Source organism: Mchenga conophoros, linkage group LG20 (assembly GCF_057382185.1).
Source record: "Mchenga conophoros isolate Kocher_MC1m ecotype Shallow Benthic linkage group LG20, M_conophoros_male_GT1.1, whole genome shotgun sequence".
Classification (NCBI taxonomy): domain Eukaryota; kingdom Metazoa; phylum Chordata; class Actinopteri; order Cichliformes; family Cichlidae; genus Mchenga; species Mchenga conophoros.
Window position 1 is genome coordinate 25,054,416 of NC_140545.1, and position 16,381 is coordinate 25,070,796.

The 16,381-nt window shown below is 40.0% G+C and overlaps 3 protein-coding genes across 9 annotated transcripts in view; 1 reads left to right on the forward strand and 2 right to left on the reverse strand.

Moving 5' to 3' along the window:
- LOC146550913 (glutamate receptor-interacting protein 2-like) overlaps window positions 1-6,031 on the reverse strand; it is a 33,187-nt gene extending 27,156 nt beyond the window's left edge. For 4 of the 6 annotated variants that reach the window (XR_014890144.1, XM_085259392.1, XM_085259393.1 and 1 more), the window contains exons 1-2: window positions 5,585-6,031; window positions 323-403 (exon numbers count right to left, since the gene is read on the reverse strand). Coding sequence is in view for 5 of the 6 variants with exons in the window: in XM_085259392.1 (XP_085115518.1) it covers window positions 323-403; window positions 5,585-5,762 (259 nt within the window). In the remaining variant the exon portion in view is untranslated. Of the gene's footprint in view, window positions 1-322; window positions 404-3,128; window positions 3,659-5,584 lie in introns of those variants that run through there. The other 2 variants (XM_085259395.1, XM_085259394.1) reach the window with 1 other exon arrangement.
- Window positions 6,032-7,302: 1,271 nt separating this feature from the next.
- rpl32 (ribosomal protein L32) lies at window positions 7,303-10,516 on the reverse strand. Its single transcript, XM_085259261.1, has 4 exons — window positions 10,373-10,516; window positions 9,688-9,788; window positions 9,398-9,579; window positions 7,303-7,468 (listed from the first exon to the last, which is right to left on the reverse strand). The coding sequence occupies exons 2-4, from the start codon at window positions 9,781-9,783 to the stop codon at window positions 7,339-7,341; spliced, it is 408 nt and encodes a 135-aa protein (XP_085115387.1). The 5' UTR covers window positions 9,784-9,788; window positions 10,373-10,516; the 3' UTR covers window positions 7,303-7,338.
- A 4-nt stretch (window positions 10,517-10,520) lies between these two features.
- Window positions 10,521-16,258, forward strand: ssuh2rs1 (ssu-2 homolog, related sequence 1). 2 transcript variants are annotated; one of them, XM_085259259.1, is made up of 13 exons: window positions 10,521-11,022; window positions 11,149-11,213; window positions 11,758-11,859; window positions 12,546-12,621; window positions 12,800-12,929; window positions 13,072-13,132; window positions 13,339-13,460; window positions 13,555-13,617; window positions 13,707-13,789; window positions 13,897-13,989; window positions 14,114-14,219; window positions 15,460-15,567; window positions 15,687-16,258. In XM_085259259.1, exons 1-13 carry the CDS (start codon window positions 11,000-11,002, stop codon window positions 15,825-15,827), a joined length of 1,173 nt encoding a protein of 390 aa, XP_085115385.1. In that variant the 5' UTR covers window positions 10,521-10,999; the 3' UTR covers window positions 15,828-16,258. The 2 variants fall into 2 exon arrangements, with proteins under 2 accessions (XP_085115385.1, XP_085115386.1); XM_085259260.1 differs by lacking the exons at window positions 10,521-11,022; window positions 11,149-11,213 and adding an exon at window positions 11,273-11,496.
- The last annotated feature ends 123 nt before the right edge of the window (window positions 16,259-16,381 follow it).

A 16,381-nucleotide genomic window follows, 5' to 3' on the forward strand; every position in this document is an offset into this window, starting at 1 on the left:
GGATATGTGCTTATGTGTCAACGGAGAACTCATTCTGTCTTGCGCTCCACATTGTGCTGTGCTTTTAAATCAGTCTGCAATGTGTGGTTTTACTACCAATGACAGGTTTGCAACACAAGCAAATATTTTACCTTATCCAAGCATTCAAAACAGTGCAACTTCAAGCAAACCGCAGGACGTAAACGGCTCTACAGACAAGCGTCTCAATCAAACATGGAGGGATGCTTCCTCTTCTTGGGGACTCAGGTGAATTGAGCATAGTAGCATGAATCAGACAACAAACAAAGTAAATGATGTAACATCAGGTTTGAGTGTATTGTACCTGAAAGGCTGCGCCTCCGAGACGAATGTGATTGGTCAGTTGCCCCGGACTCTTTGCTTCCCTTTGAGTATGGTCCTTCATCTGAAGAGACAGTGTGGTGATAGGATATGTAGGGAAATGCTGCAGCAGAAGACTAAATGAAAACGACTGCCCCAATGCACATCGTGACAGCAGCCCACAGTAAGGGGTTTGAACTTCACCCTCTGTCATTGAGGAGCTTTTGCAGGGAAACACTACAGCCAAAAATACTTCTGTCAGGACTATCTGAGCTAGAATGGTCACCTCAAACTCAGGACCTTGAAAGGTCACACCACTTTGTTTCCCTAACAATCATATTAAAGGGTCAAGGAATTAAAATAGCTAGCCCCTGTCTCCAGCAAGGACCTTTAAAGACCTTTAATTTAACACAAGGATACATTTGCAACAAGCAGCTACTACAGCATGGGAGCCTTCCTGAAAGAACAGCATGCAGTTAATGGTCTGTTCATGCATAGAGAGGAAATCATCATTTCATGTCATTTATAGCAGCTGTCAGATAAAGCTAGGGAATGTGCTCTGCAGAGCAAGGTAGTTTTTATTCTTAACCCACAGTGGGACTCAGCACTGGACCGTCCTCAGATTAGTGGAGCAACTGCCCAGCCATCTGAACCTGAAAGCAGCCATGCATCCATGTCAGCAGTCGTAGTGATGAGGAAACTGACTTGGCATTTCGCTAATCCTGTTCATTGCGGATTAGCTTTTTCAGCTGTCCAGCACAGCGATTGAACATCACATTACAAACTTGAAAAATAGCTGTGCCAGGTCCACACTTGGATGAGATGAGTGGAGGAGAGCATGTTGCTGCTTTTCATATGACGTGCATCAAACTGAAGTACTCACAAGCAAGAGTCTGGAATGATGACTGCGTTAGTACTGCAGAGTGGAGACACTGGTAAGAATCAGTCCTAACACATTAACTGCACAAGCTTTTCAAACCGCTGGACGGTGAAGTTAAGTATTTTTGATTGGTACATAGTTTTGGCAACGCGCAGCCCCAGAACTCTTGAAGGGAACTGAGGTGCCATACATGTTTTTAGATTTAGGGTGATTTACACTGTGTGAGAGTGTCACAATAATTACAATATTCATCTGAACAAACATCCATAAATCTGTCTACACATCATTGAGAAGGCAAACCGTGGTACTCTGCTGGGGAATCATCATAAATGTACATTTTCCTCAGTATTAAATGTAATGAAGCCGTGGTTTTCGCGAAATCCATAAACACACTGCAAACGACACTCATTATGCATGCTTTTTAATGGTGCCAGATGTAAACAGTCACAAGAAAAGCAGATTTCAAGTTGTAGCCAACTTCAGGGCTCACTGAAACGTGACAATGTACAAAATGCAAGTGAGACAGAGGATAATAATAGACAAAAAATAAATCAAGTTGAACTACATATATGTACTGTATGTCCATATATGAGAATGCCTATGAGAATCAAATATTCATGTATGATCTCCTCTCATTTGCTCTAGGTCAGAAATGAAAGAAGTAAGTAAGCTTTCAGGCTTCAGATTATATCAGTTTGACAATGATCTACTGACAATATATTGGTTTGACATGAAGAATGTCATTTCATTTAGTCTGACATGTCTTTTTTGTTATCTGCACTGATTTGCAAAGACTGAAGTGCTTGAAGGGCATCAAACCAACCGCTTTATCTCTGTCCACACCGAGTCACCACATCTGTCCAACTGAAGCTGAAGCCTTCGGACAGCTGAGAGGCATAGATCCTTTGTCATACCTTTACTGACCTGAAACCTTCAGGCAGCCACGGGATACGAGAAGAAAATCCAGCCTTCGCGTGGACACATCCGCATGAGTCAAAGCTTAACTAGACAAATCTCCGTCTTGCACGTTATGGCGATTTGGAGAATATGCACAAGCATAACATTGTCATTAATTTACCTCACGTCCCTGCACAAGTCCTGTGTCCAGTAGCTTTGAGGCACAAAGCACACAAAGTGAGTGACACATCGCAAACATGTCAGGCAAGGCAAAAGCCTCGTAACCACATGGACTCCTGGGGGCCCTGACGGTCCAACAGCTGTCATTGCTGTCAAAAGGCAACACTGGCTCTGGGTTACACAGACCCAACACACCGCACGTGACTGAATGCTACTGTACCATCAAGCCATCCTCCAGGCATCCTGCTTCAGCTTTGAAAAACCAGCACCCAAATCAAGAGCCAAAATTAAGATTGGGATGGTGTTGATTACAACTATGAATCCTCTCAGTTCTGTTTCTTTAGAGGAAACTCTTTTTTTACGGGTATGACTACTCCTCCATCTGAAAGACCTGGTGACTACAAATAAGATTCTTCCTGCATAAATATTTAGGGAGTTGATTAACTTCCGAATCAATTAAGGGCACTTTTTACTATCCTAGAATGTAGGTTAAATATGTGGGCGGTACTGACTGACAATGAAATCATATTGCTATTTTCAGAGGTGAAACTTTATTTATAAACTGGGCCCTTCCAGACCCAGTTTATGCTGCTATATCTGCCCTAATTACACATGACAGGATGATATGCAGAGCTGGTGGCTGAGTCCACTGACATTTAAATCTCTCGCAATCTATTACTGCTGCATTGCACGCACTGTAATGATTCCACCATCAAATTCATTTGCATTAAAGCTGAACAGATTTAAGACCGCAGGGACGTAGGCACCTCTCAGAAGTGACTGTCTTAAATCTTCTAAGGCCACACAAAATCTGTACCCTTTGACTATGAATGTCAGAATATGTTCCTCTTACCAATGCTGTTCTTGGTGTCTCTCCTCAGACCACAGAGCATGGCTGGAGTTAAATCAGCGGAGCCACCCTCTGGAAGTAACCTTGCTGATCTTTAGTAGTGGGCAGAGAGCTGTGGTGAAAGTAGGCGACCCAAGAGACCAGATCTCAGCTGCTTAGAAAAAACATCTTTCTTCCTTCATTCCTGTGCATCAACTCCAGCATGTCCTTAAATTTTGACACTATCCAGGAAGGTCTGGAGCTCCAAAGGGCAAATTTTGATCCTCACTACCTTCCTAAATGATTATTCTCAATGCTCACATACATCTAAAACTACTATCTGCCAAGCTGTGCTCCTTCTATAAAATCCAAAGCAGGGAGAGAAATGGTTCGTGTCCTTTTCTTGCCATTTCGCTGTTGTCCCGTTTTTTTGCGCTATTCTTACTAATCGCTCGTCTTTTTTCCAGAGGATTTATCATGCCCTCTTCATACACTCACATGAGCTCACACACAGCCCTCTCATACAGAGCTACAGCGTTTGCTCTCCCCTCTCTCTGTCTCCCTCTCTGCCAGAGGGGTTCAGTGAAGCAGGCACACACGATAGTCACTCCCTCCCCTTTGCCAACCCCCACACACACATAGACAGACTCTTTATCCACTTCCCACCAAGTCAAACACATTCTCAGCACACACATAGAGTACACACGTTCAGATTAGACACGACAAAACTGCGCACACCCCACACACTCAACTCTCGGAACAATTAACACCACCTGCACATTCATTGTCAGACAGTGTCACGTTTTTCTCACATGGAGACAAAACCGTTTTACAGAGCTTGTGCCTACACAGTGCTCTTATCTTCTCTCTTTTTCTCTCATGCACGCACACGTGCACACGCAGCATATTGGAGGAAGCATATGTTAAATTCCTGTGAAGAACAGCTGCCTGTACATCTTGCAGTTGTTGCTGCTTCTAAATATTATGCAGCACAGTCGACATTCAAACTGCAATCGTGATAATAAGTGAAATATATTCAAACGGCAGTAAAATAGGAACACGTTAAATCTGAGCAGCTTAATGAAACTGTGAAATCTGTTTCCTCTGAGGCCTGACATCTCATGTTTCACCCTCTGAGGGGTTAAAGGACCCTTTGCTAATCCTTCAGGGGCCCTCCACCCAAACACGAAGGGCCCATCACTGCACCTGTCTGGGCATTTGTCACGCACAAAAACCTCGGCGCCTGCCACTTCCTGACCTGCGCTGCAACCACTATCAAAACAAACCCCTCCTTCAGCATCACTGGCAGCTCCTGGAAACCTCATCAGCCTCTGTTTTTGGTTCAGTGCAGATCGTTTTTGTCATCACTTTAGAGGCAGATTAAAAAAAAGGGATAAAACCAAAATACATAAAATTCAGAAGCTCATAAAAAACATTAGACCCTTTGTTCCAAAGCGGCCTTTTGCCCACATGTGTAAAGTGATTACAAACAAACATTTCCATGTTTCTATCCGCTGTTGCGTGGAGCCTAATTAGTCAGCTGTTCCAGTGGACACAATACTCTTTGGTGTAGATGATTTCCTCTGAGACTTTTGTCCTTAATACCCCATTTACAGTGTGAGCGAGTGTAGTCTTTCAGAGCGAGACTAATTAATTTCCACCAGAATAAAGAGAATTGGGAGATGGAGCAGTCTGTTGGACTGATAAAAACCTCTGGGAACCGACTGGCAATGTTATAAAAATGGACTCTTTTACATTTGCTCTAGACGATAAATCAACATAATTGCTGTAGCATTACTGACAAGGTATTGATTAGTATAAGAGTGCCCTTTTTTTTTTTTTTTTTGTTGTGACCTTGGCATAAAAACAAAGATGTGTGATATTCAATATTTGAAAAAAAGAAAAGAAACTGGTGCAAAATATTTCGTGATCTCAACAGACATTGGTGTGTGACTGGTTTCGCTGTTCGATGCTGATCCATCTCCATTTACGTAGAGAAACCCTCACGAAAGTGCCTACATTTACTTCACATGACCATATTCCAGACAGGAGGCCGTGGAGCTTAACCTCAACATCGATCAAACTGACCACACTGCCATCTTATGGTTATCAGCTTCAGCTGCAAGTGAAAGTGTGAGGAGCGAAATGACTAAATCACTTGTCAGCCAGCACATATCAGTGTGAAGAAAAGGAGCCAGAGGAAACGCGTGTCCCACACATCACACGCCTGCGTTCCTGTTCACCTCTAAGAATCATCATCCAAGATTTTCTTCAAGCGAATGTTCAGTTTCACAGGTCTCAAGCATGCTCACACATTTATGTTTGACAGGCCTGCAGCATAATGTACATGAATTAAAGAGTGTTGAAGGTTATATACAGAGGTAAACTTGCGTAAGTATTTTGTTGGGATTACAAGATAAATTCTGGATACTCCATAGAAGTCTTGGGTATCTTGTTAAATATTAAATGTCAGATTTTACCTTTTGTCCTTCCTCTGATGACACCCAGTCGACATCTGAGAGAAAAGGAGAACATCCTTCTCTTTCCTCCTGCAGACCGGCTGCCTTTCCTCAGGGAATCTGTCTGAGGGAAGGCGAAGAAGAGCTGTTTGGAAGTGAGGCGCCCTTTTCCAAACGTGACCCTTGCTGACATGTTCATTTTCTGAGCAGTGAAAGGGAAAAAATAGGTTCTGTCCTCTTCCTGACACTCTCACCATCTCTCAGACGTTGCAGTGTCTGCCTGCCCTGCTGTTCTCATGTTCTCCTCTCTTTCTCTCTGGAGAACATCCAGTCCTCTAAGGTGAGTCTTCCAGGACACTCCACAAACAGGTGCTGGTTTCGGAACGAGGAAAGCTTCAGATCCAAGATTCTGCTTGTTTTTTCCAACCATAATTGGTAACTTACTTCCACATCCTAACAGCCACAAGCTGACTGGCCAAATAAATGTTGTGTTTTTGCTTCTCTGGCAATGTCAGTTTTACGGGAACAGATGGCAGAGGGCTCAGGGCTGTGGGGCACAGCTTGTCTGCCAGAACGCAATGGAAACTTTCTCTGCAGGGATCCGGCTCTCAACATCATCAAGCAGTACACAATCTGAGCAGGCCAATTCAAGCAATGCCTTTTGATTACATTGTCGTTGCTCTATTGACACAACTTAAGTAATTACATGAGTGTGTCAGCCGAGGCTTTATCAGAACATATTCATCCACGTTGCCAAACTGACTCTAAGCTCCAAGTTAACTGGTCCAAAACCAGTCAGCCAATACAAGTCAGGTGGTAACTGTTGGCTTCCTTTCTATACAGAAGGCTTGAAAAATGTCCTTTATGGCTGAGAGAGCTTTTAGTCAGAGATAATGTCATCAAGCTTAATTTTGGATTAGGCAACACATATGAATCTTTACAGAAAGGCTTGTTATGAACTTGCTGTAGCAGGTTTAACAAATTATGTGTGCTTCTTTTACTTATATATAGCAACAGAAATCCCCAAAAGCCTATGAGTACACCTCACGATAAAACTAAATAGCAATACAAAATGTTTAGGGTACCATTTAAACTACACTGACATGACTTTTGTTCAAGTTCTAAATAATATCAAATTGTAAAAAAACAAACCTTATTAAACAAACCATTAGGTTCACTTTTACATCTGTATTAGAGAAGGTTTTTAAGTACTCCTTATTTGTGTTACACTGGACTTGAGTTCATCCACTGTCTGAAAAATCCATATTGGCTTCTTTCCCTTCAGCTGGAATCTCATTTGATTGGTTATCCCTCACAAACAGAAGGTTGAACAGCAAGAGTTGACCATGTAAAGGGCATCCGTTCTCATTTACATTATGCTCAGCATAAAAAAAATGCCTGAATTAGTCTGAAAAAGTCTGCTCTTTGCGGTCATAAGATTACTTGTACATATATTCAGATCATCTAAATCTTTGGACACCTTAACACAAGAATCACCTGTCTAATCTCCCTGTGTCAAAAACATAATATTTATGATTTTTAATGGTTTACGAGTTTATAAATTCAGGATGTCTTTAAGAGGAGGTGGTCTTAAAACAAACATGGTACCACAGGTAACTGCAGTTTGGGTTATTTCACAATGTAATAAGAGTAATAAATCGGTTTCATATATTCACACGAGTCTTTTTAAAAACAGCCAATTAAGTTCATAAGTGGAAAAAAAAAAGATCCAGAAGCCATTTTCCATTTTTAAGTCTTTATTGTGAATAACCAGTTTATTCGTTCTCCTCACTCCTGAGCCTGGCGTTGGGGTTCGTGACCTTAATTGCCAGCTGAGCTGCCCTCTCCACAATCAGCTTCCTGTTCTTGGAGGAGACATTGTGGGCAATCTCGGCACAGTGAGTCCTACAGAGGCACAGAATCACATTCGGTTAGTGAAAAGGTGTCTTCAAGGAAATATAAGCAACTGACATGTGACATTTTTGTATTTATCCCAAATAAAATAATTATAAAGAGTTTAGTCTGTCACAATTTCAATAAGCACAAATTCAATCACAACTTTATGGACATTAGCAAGATGTCAAAATGTCAAACATCAGGATTCAGTCCATGTTCTGGCAAAGACAATCCTCTGAAAGTTGTGCCACAAATTACGTGAAAACTATGCAGCTGATCTGACCCTCATCTTTACTGACCAGACTATCATCTCTGTGGACTTATGCTTACACCTGCTTCAAAAAATAAGTTATTTTTAAAAAGAAGACGTGAATGAGAAGAATCAAACTGCTCCCTTGAACCACAAACCATATGCCTAAAGTTTGTCTGTCCAATACAGCTGAGAAACTGGGGTCCACATCCTCCCGTAGCAAACAGTCTGAGCACTATTAGGGTTCTCAACACGACCTGTCCTATGGGATCAATTATATGCCTTCTGAATCAAACTAACTGCCGAAACACTGAGTAATCTCAAAAAAGATCAAGTCTCTGAAAACAAGCTAAGTGGCTTTATTATAGGTTTAAAATCTTTTTGATAACCAGAAACTGTGTACACGTACAATAAGAAGTGAAATTCCCGCTGTGTCTGACCATGGGAGAACTCCTAGCATTTCAATGTAGGTGTTTAAGTGTTACAAACTTCTTTCCTCTAAACACTGAACCCTCCGCTCTACTTTGAAACAGTGACCAAATAAACTTTGACAACAAAACATCTATTAATAGGATGTTGGGAATTCAGTTATTGTGGAGGTACATTGACAGTCAACTTCCTCATACAAGATCTTTCTTTTTTTTTTTTAAATGACATCTGTATTTCTGGTTATCAGACTGTTAGGTTATTATATTAGTCTCATGAACTAAAACCACCTTTAAAAAATATTATCAGGGGATGAGTGGTGTCTTTTCTGGCCATGGCCTACAGTTACAAAATTAAATATCCTAAAAAAACAAAACAAACAAACATCCATTCGCTTCTGCAAACAAACAAACAAAAAACAACAACAACAAAAAACAAATTTGGGGCTCATATAGTGGCTCAATCCTTCCAGCGTTTGGTCTCACTTGTTGAGGTTTGAGACATGGGACAAAAGTATGCAGCTACTTCAACATACTGGAGGCAAAAATGTCATTTTAAAAGTCTTTGAGTGGCGACTGATCAGATAGGCTAAGGGTAAAGATGGGGCTTAAAAATTACAGTCCCCTGTTATTTTTCTTAGGTAGAAGGCCAAAAATTGTCAAAAGCAAAACATCTTTAGGAGGTAATACTAAACCAGCAGCAACTTTCACCAGAAAAATGCCAAGATGACTGAGAATGGAAACATCACTCACTGTTGAACCAGTCAGTGCAACTGCAAACTTTAAATATATGAAATGCTCATCGTCTTTTGCACACATATCTCAGAAAAGTCATCAGCACTATAACATGATAAGTTTTACTTATTGGGGTTTCGCTGACTCAAGCAGCACCTTGTGTTTATGGACAAATACCACCAAAATGCACAGGCTTCTGCTATATTAAACCTATTTCTTTACTGTACTGGTACATGATCTCAACATGCATATATGCACAGTCACAGTCTTAGAGGCTTTACCTGAACAAGGAAGACTCCGTAAAATCCTTCAACATACTTTAACTACACAAAAACAATTACTCTAATGTCTCCCTGTAGCTGTCTAATTTAATATAGTGTTTGCATACTTTTAATTATAATAAACTTTTGCACAGACATTGGGGAAAAAACCTATGTATGACATTATTCCAATACAAGCCATTTGGTGCACCATGTCCTCTACATCTACGGCAGCAGTAATCTACATGCATATGCATTCATAACTTACTTGTTGCTCATCAAAAGGACTTCAAGCTCCTTGACATTGTGCACCAGGAACTTCTTGAAACCAGTTGGCAGCATGAACTTGGTCTTCTTGTTGCTACCATAACCGATGTTGGGCATCAGCATCTGGCCCTTGAACCTCCTGCGGACCCTGTTGTCAATACCTCTGGGCTTGCGCCAGTTTTTCTGTAGGGATATGTGAATAAACGTGTAGGTAATATAACTCACTGACATGAGTTAGTCCCCGCAGGTAAACAGTCCAAAACTGATGGGCATCTATGACATGACACTTACCGCGATCTTGACATATCGGTCAGACTGATGGCGGATGAACTTCTTGGTTCTCTTTTTGACAATCTTGGGTTTAGTGAGGGGCCTGAGGGCTGCCATGGTGACTGAGGACAAACCACATGAAAAGACAAGTTTAGCACAAACTCAACATGCCAAGCCTCACCGTTGCTGCACTATATTCTGTCAATTACAAGCTGAAACAAAAGACAAGCATAGCCTTTATGTCTCAAAACATCTACATCTACTCCGAGAAGTGAGTCTCAAAGCAAACGTGCAGACCATCGTTAGCTAGCGTCTCCGGTAGGCTCAATGTTTAGCTAGCTAGCCAAGCCATGCTACTCTACTGTAAGGATTTCACATGAGTTTAAGGTTAAACATAAATACAATTACGTACAACTACTTTTGTTTTCTGTCACGTATTAGATTTATGAGCAGAATATATTTCTATGAGAAATTTAGTACAGCAGGCCTTTGCTGAAGACTACAACTCCATTTCACGTCGATGGCGCTGCCAGCCGGTAAGTCTCTTTAGCACCAGCACTTTGCTCAATTTAAGCACATTTCGCAAGACAAAACTATAACTCGTAGCCTGTACATATATAATAAATGTCAATGATTCGTGAACCATGTCAGGATGGGCGAATAATGCCCAAAATCTAGCGGATTGTTTCAGATTGTACCAACTCACCCGCCGATGTAAATCCAAAAGGGACTTCGGGGATGGCGGAAGGAAAGAAAAAGGACTTCCGTGAGCATTGCAAAGGATTATGGGTGCTGTAGTCTATCTAAAAAAAAAACTGCAACATGCTTTTTGACTCAACCGGATTGTCTTTGTCAAAACTGTTTTAGCTACATATTTGGACTCTGGTCGTTGTTATTATTCGTAAAGTGTTTTGATACCTTCCGATGGTGCTCTGAGGCTTTTAGCTGTAAATACACCATTATTTGTAACACGCTCCCAAAACTTGGTGCGTACTTCCTGAGCGGATACTTTCTCTTTTGGGGGGAGTGTGTATGTGCTGGGGTGGGTTTTTCTGTACTTCTCTAAACTATCAATAAAACACGGCAGTTCCTGTTTTGAGAAAACCAGAAATCTTTTTTTTTTAAAAAATCCTGTTTGACTGCTGCAACCAGAGCTGGCAGCTGTGAAAAACTGGGAACGTAACGCAGGAGTGGGGCAATAAAAGGCGAATGATCAGTCTTATGTCACATGATTGATGTCTTGTGATGAAGTGACAGTGCATGGTTCTAGATCACATCTGAAGACTTTGCACGGTGTAACTTTTCTCTCGTAGCTGCTGTGAAACGCTTTGGAATGGAGCGACAGCCTTTTCTGAGGTAATGATCGCGTTATTCTGTATTTCTTTGCTTTAAACTTTAACCCAGCTCGCATTTTATTGTATTTATTAATTTTTTTGCCCCCCCACTCTGATTATCTTAACTTTCGTTTCCCCTTACTTGCAGTCAGCCAGGCAGAGATTATGGAATAAATAATCCCGGTTATATACCAGCAGCTGCGGGGACGCCTGGTAAGATCTTTTACCCTCCTTGTTATTTTCTTACTCATTGATACAGATTGTTGTGATAAAAGTAATAGTTATCATCTTCCGGCTGTGGGAGTGACGTCATCGCGGCGTACAGGTTAGGTGTCTGTCGCTGGAGAAGTCGTATGTAGTGTAACATAAGACTGCTGGGGGTGTAATGTCTAGCGAGATTTAAGGAAGTTTTAAGGAAGTGAGATCAACCCCTGTCTGAAGTAGTTGGTGCGGGAAAAACAACTCAGTATGGATACGAACATGGAGTTGGACAAACGTAAGTCACATAATTGCACCCTAACAGCTTTATAGGATGTTGTGAAGCAGTGACGTGTAATTTGGACAATGCCCGGAGATTTCAGAGTAGACTGAGTGATGGAGTTTATTTATGTATGTATTTATTTTCCAGCTTTCTTTTCCCGGTTTTCTTTTTGGTCTGACTGTGATTCGTGAAAATGTCAATACAGGATTGAAATTTTATACAATTTCAAAGTCTGTCTGTGGCTATGAGTGAACTGGTTCTTCTGGTTTGTTTCAGCAATGTTTGCCCCACCCGTTGCTGAGTCCATTGGCCCCACCGCTCCTCCAGCCAGCATGTTTGACAACATGCCTGGATATGAAGGAACAGTCGCTGGGGGAGGTATCGTATGCCGGACATAGTTTGTTTGCGCCACTATGAATGTCCTATGCGGAGGCTCAAATGGTTCAATAAAAACACATTACAAAAAAAAAAAAAAAAAAATCTGAAAATGTTACACCTTGTATGCTATGCTATATTTATACTTAAAACACAATTTTCCATGGCTGAAAGGGAAGAAGACAATGAATGCAGTACTCAAATTAATATTTACTTTACATCATGTTACAGCGTACAATCATATAACAAAAGAATTATGATGATGAGGTAACATGCATCAATAATTACAGATTTTACAAATATTTACATTATTTACCTAGTTTTGCAAGGTTCCCAAATACACACTATATGCTCTACTTTGGGTATACTGAAAATATGAGGTGTTAATACAATCAAATGCATATTTTGAGATTGTAACTTCTTGGGGGTGTCGGAGTTTTCTGCGGTGTTGAAAAGTTGCCCTCAGCTTTGTAAATCTTTGCAAAGTACAAGAAAATGTCAGTATAAAAGATACCAGATCAATATTTATAAATAAAACTGGACGTTGTCAGCAGGTTTTTCAGATATGATTAATTGTAGTTCCAGACTCAGAGAAAAACTCAACTGGCCAGACTTTGAGGTCTAGCGTTAGGCTTGTCTTTTTGTTGTCTTTTTTTATTGTATGAATCTAAAAACGTTTTGATTTTAAGGTGGATTTCTGCCGCCTCCCATGCCCACATTCCCAGCAGCGCAGCCTGAGCCTGCACTGGATCAACCCCAGTGGAAGTAAGACTCAAACCACTTTCTTTCACCATACTAGCTCATGATATTGCAAAACATTTTCGATGATCGGATTTTAGGAAGCAAAAAAAATCTCAGTGCCTCAGCACCCAGACAACTGAAACTTCATATTAAAAGGGTAGACAATGTGACATATCATATCACCTTCCCTTATTACTGGCAGCATTCCCTCTATATCTGAAAACACAGCCCGGGACGCCTTACTCCTGTTTGTAAAGAGTAAATGCTGCTACAGTTCTGCACCAGCAAAGGATGGAGTGATCACTAACATGGAGGCATTCAATACATATAGGGTAAGATGAAGTAGGCTGTATTTGGAAAAACCTGCCACAATGACAATCAAAAATAACTCTTTTTTTTTTTTCTTTTTTTTTTAACATTACAGAGCATGAATAATCATTAACAATAACCAATACAAACATTTATGTTTTTTAGTACCGCCTGGACACTTTCACTGAATCCAGATCTACAGAGTGGAGTCACGAACCATACACAGGTACAATGCTGTTTAAATAAGTGTCCTTTTTTAATGTTAAAAAATAGAATTACTCTTAAGTCTGAAGTAACATTATGAATTTCATGTCAGACAAACAGTCCAATAGTCAAAGATGTAGATCTGCTTATCAGCATGTTACAATGAGCAAAATTCCATTAGCTTTCAGCTGTCAGCTAGCTATTTAGGATGCATTTTATTTGTACCAGGTCAGACGGTGGATGCCTATGCCCAACAACCTCCAGGGCCTTGGGATATTCCTGCTAAAACCCCCCAATTTTTTTTGGATGACAAACAATTTATTAAAGTTCCCTACACATCATCTGTGAAGGTAAGCTGTGGAAAACACGTTAAAAATAACTACTTTTACTTTTTAAAAAAATGTTTTGTTTATTTTTATCTCACGATAAACATTGCATTCACAGCCCTGCCATAATTGTTTGGGAATTGGCCGAAAACCATGCAAAGACTGTGCCGGAGCTGGTAACGTAAGTATTTTTGCACGGCCCTCAGGAGAAAAAAGGATAAATGATAAAATTCCTAAAAGCCTTTTCTTTTTCTTTTTTTCTCCTGACAGAAAGTTTGCTGGGTGTGTAATGGATCTTGTTATCGTCACGGAAATGATAGGTGCACCCACTGCAGTGGCAGAGGAAGAGAAAAGTAAGCATAAACCACAGATTTCTTATTTTTAGGGTCAAACAGGGTCATGTATTATGAATCAAATTTTTGCTTTTTTGTGAAGCAAAATGATAGTTGTTCTTTTACAGTTGCAGTTCCTGTCATGGGCAAGGATCGAGGCAGTGTGACATATGCAATGGAAAACAACAGCTCCTGGTTTACATCAAGCTCACTGTGAAATGGTGCACATTGATAAAAATTACTTAACTAGCTTAGCCAGCGCAATAGTCTCTTAATAAGATGAATCTCAGTCATATACGGTGTAAAGCTGCTATAATAGAAGACTGAATTTCCTCTTGCTTCCAGGACTAACAACTCTGATGCCTATGTTGTGGAACAGTTGAGTGGACTTCGGGTGGAAAACCTTAGCAAGGTGTCTGGCAAGGAGCTCTTCAGAGACACCCAATACATGGTATTCTGTCTATGATGATATTACTATCCATATTTGGTGTGATACCTGGTACGCCGCAAGAAAATAATTGAAAATAGATCATTATATATTTGTAACTAAAGAAGGAAAAAAAATACCCAGAAAATTTTCTGTTGATTATAATTTTATTTTAAAGTTTGTGACAGAACAATTTGAATAAGACCGAATAAGTATGGCTTGTTTGGAAGAGATGCCAGGAGGAAGCCTCTTTTCTCTAAAAAGAGCAGCAGCACGGCTTAGGTTTGCAGAGTTGCATATGAGCAAACCACAAAACTTTTGAAACAATGTGCTTTGGGCAGATGACACTAAAGAGAGATGTTTGACTGTAATGCACAACACAGTTTTTGAGAAAACCAAACACAACATATCAGCTTAAACACTTCATACCAACTGTTAAGCACTGTGGTGGAGTGTTGATAATTTAGGCTTCTTCTACAGGAATAGGACCCGGGCACCTTGCAGTCATTGATGCGTCTGTATAGTACAGTCACATGTGAGGCAATCTGACAGCTAAAGTCAATATCCAGACCTCAACCTGACTAATATGCTGTGGCAGGACTTTAAAAGAGCTGTGCATAAACAAATGACCAAAAAAATTCAATAAACTGAAGCAACATTATAAAGCAACAAAGTGAGAGACTGATAGCAGAAAACGACTACTTCAAGTTATTGCTGCTAAGAGTTGCTCTGCAACATACTGAATCATGGGCTGTACTTAGTTTTTCCCAGGACTGCATAGAGCCATGTGAAAACATTCACATGTCTCTATGCAGTCCTGTCCTGACATTTTACATGACTGAATATTTGGAGCATCTTTAATCACATTATTATTCTCACTAATGTTGCAAGAAGAGATGATATGTTAAAACAATATCATTATTTTAGCCCATGTTGTATCTAACACCATTTACTGTACATTAGGTTGTTACAACTAGGAAAACATTGGAGACCACAATGACATCAAACGCATCCTGTGAGACCATTGTGTAGGACTAGTTGCTTATCTGCTGCTTTAACTATGCAGTTTTCATATCAACTTATCAGAGCTTATAACTGTATACCTTTGCATTTCTCGTAATGTAAAAATTAAACTCTGTTTGTTTGGGGGTTTTTTTTTTTTTTTTTTTAATCTGCTGGAGCTATTTAACAATAGGTCAGTGCAGTTTAAATAGTCACATTAACTCGGTGCTTAACTTAAATTCACTGTGAACACCCTTTGTAGGTATACCCACTTTCAGGATTCCCTGACACTTCGGTGGTGAGTGCTTCTCAGCGCCTTGTCAGTGAGCACCAGGGAAAGTACATGCAGACATCACGCATTCTACAGCAGGTATTTTTTGTCAATATTATATTAAAAAACATTTGTTTATCTATTATCTAATGACTTGGTTAGTTAAAGAATAATTTAGCAGCATGCACCCTACTCATATTTTCTTTCTCTGTCTGCAGCGTCAAATCATAGAGCTGATCCCCATCACCAAGGTCACATACACCTGGAAAGGAAAATCAAACATCTACTTTGTTTATGGAAACGAATTCAAAGTTGACGCAGATGACTACCCTGCCACCTGTTGCTGCACTGTAATGTAAACACAATAGCTGGGCATATCAGAGCCTTTTACTCTTACTAATTAAACCACTAAAAAGGAGATCATATTTACATACTTATGGTTCTATTTTGGTGATTTAAAAGGGAGCTGTGTGACATATGGGCAAAGATGACATTATCAAAGTTTGATGTAATGAGGGAGTTAAAGGAGGCATTGAATGTATCATCTCACATATTAGTGGAACTGAAAAGGCTTGTCTATTTTTCGTGTTGCATGTAATGTCAAAGGTAAGGGATAGCGATTGTTATGTTTTTGTTTTACATGCAATTTTAATGTATTCACAGTGTAAACTCTAATGATATGTTATATGACTGTTTATATTAACTGAATCCTTTTGCATTTTCTTTGCAACATGATAGTAGTGATTTTTTTCCCCCCCATTATCAATAAAATCAAATTTATGATACCGTGTATTTGTATTTCTTAAAGCAGGGTCATTGTTAATTTAGAAATATATATTTTTAACACAATCAATTTCAGGTTGCCGAAGTATGGGTTTTTTTTTTTTTTTTTTAATATGTATGATTGTGTAAT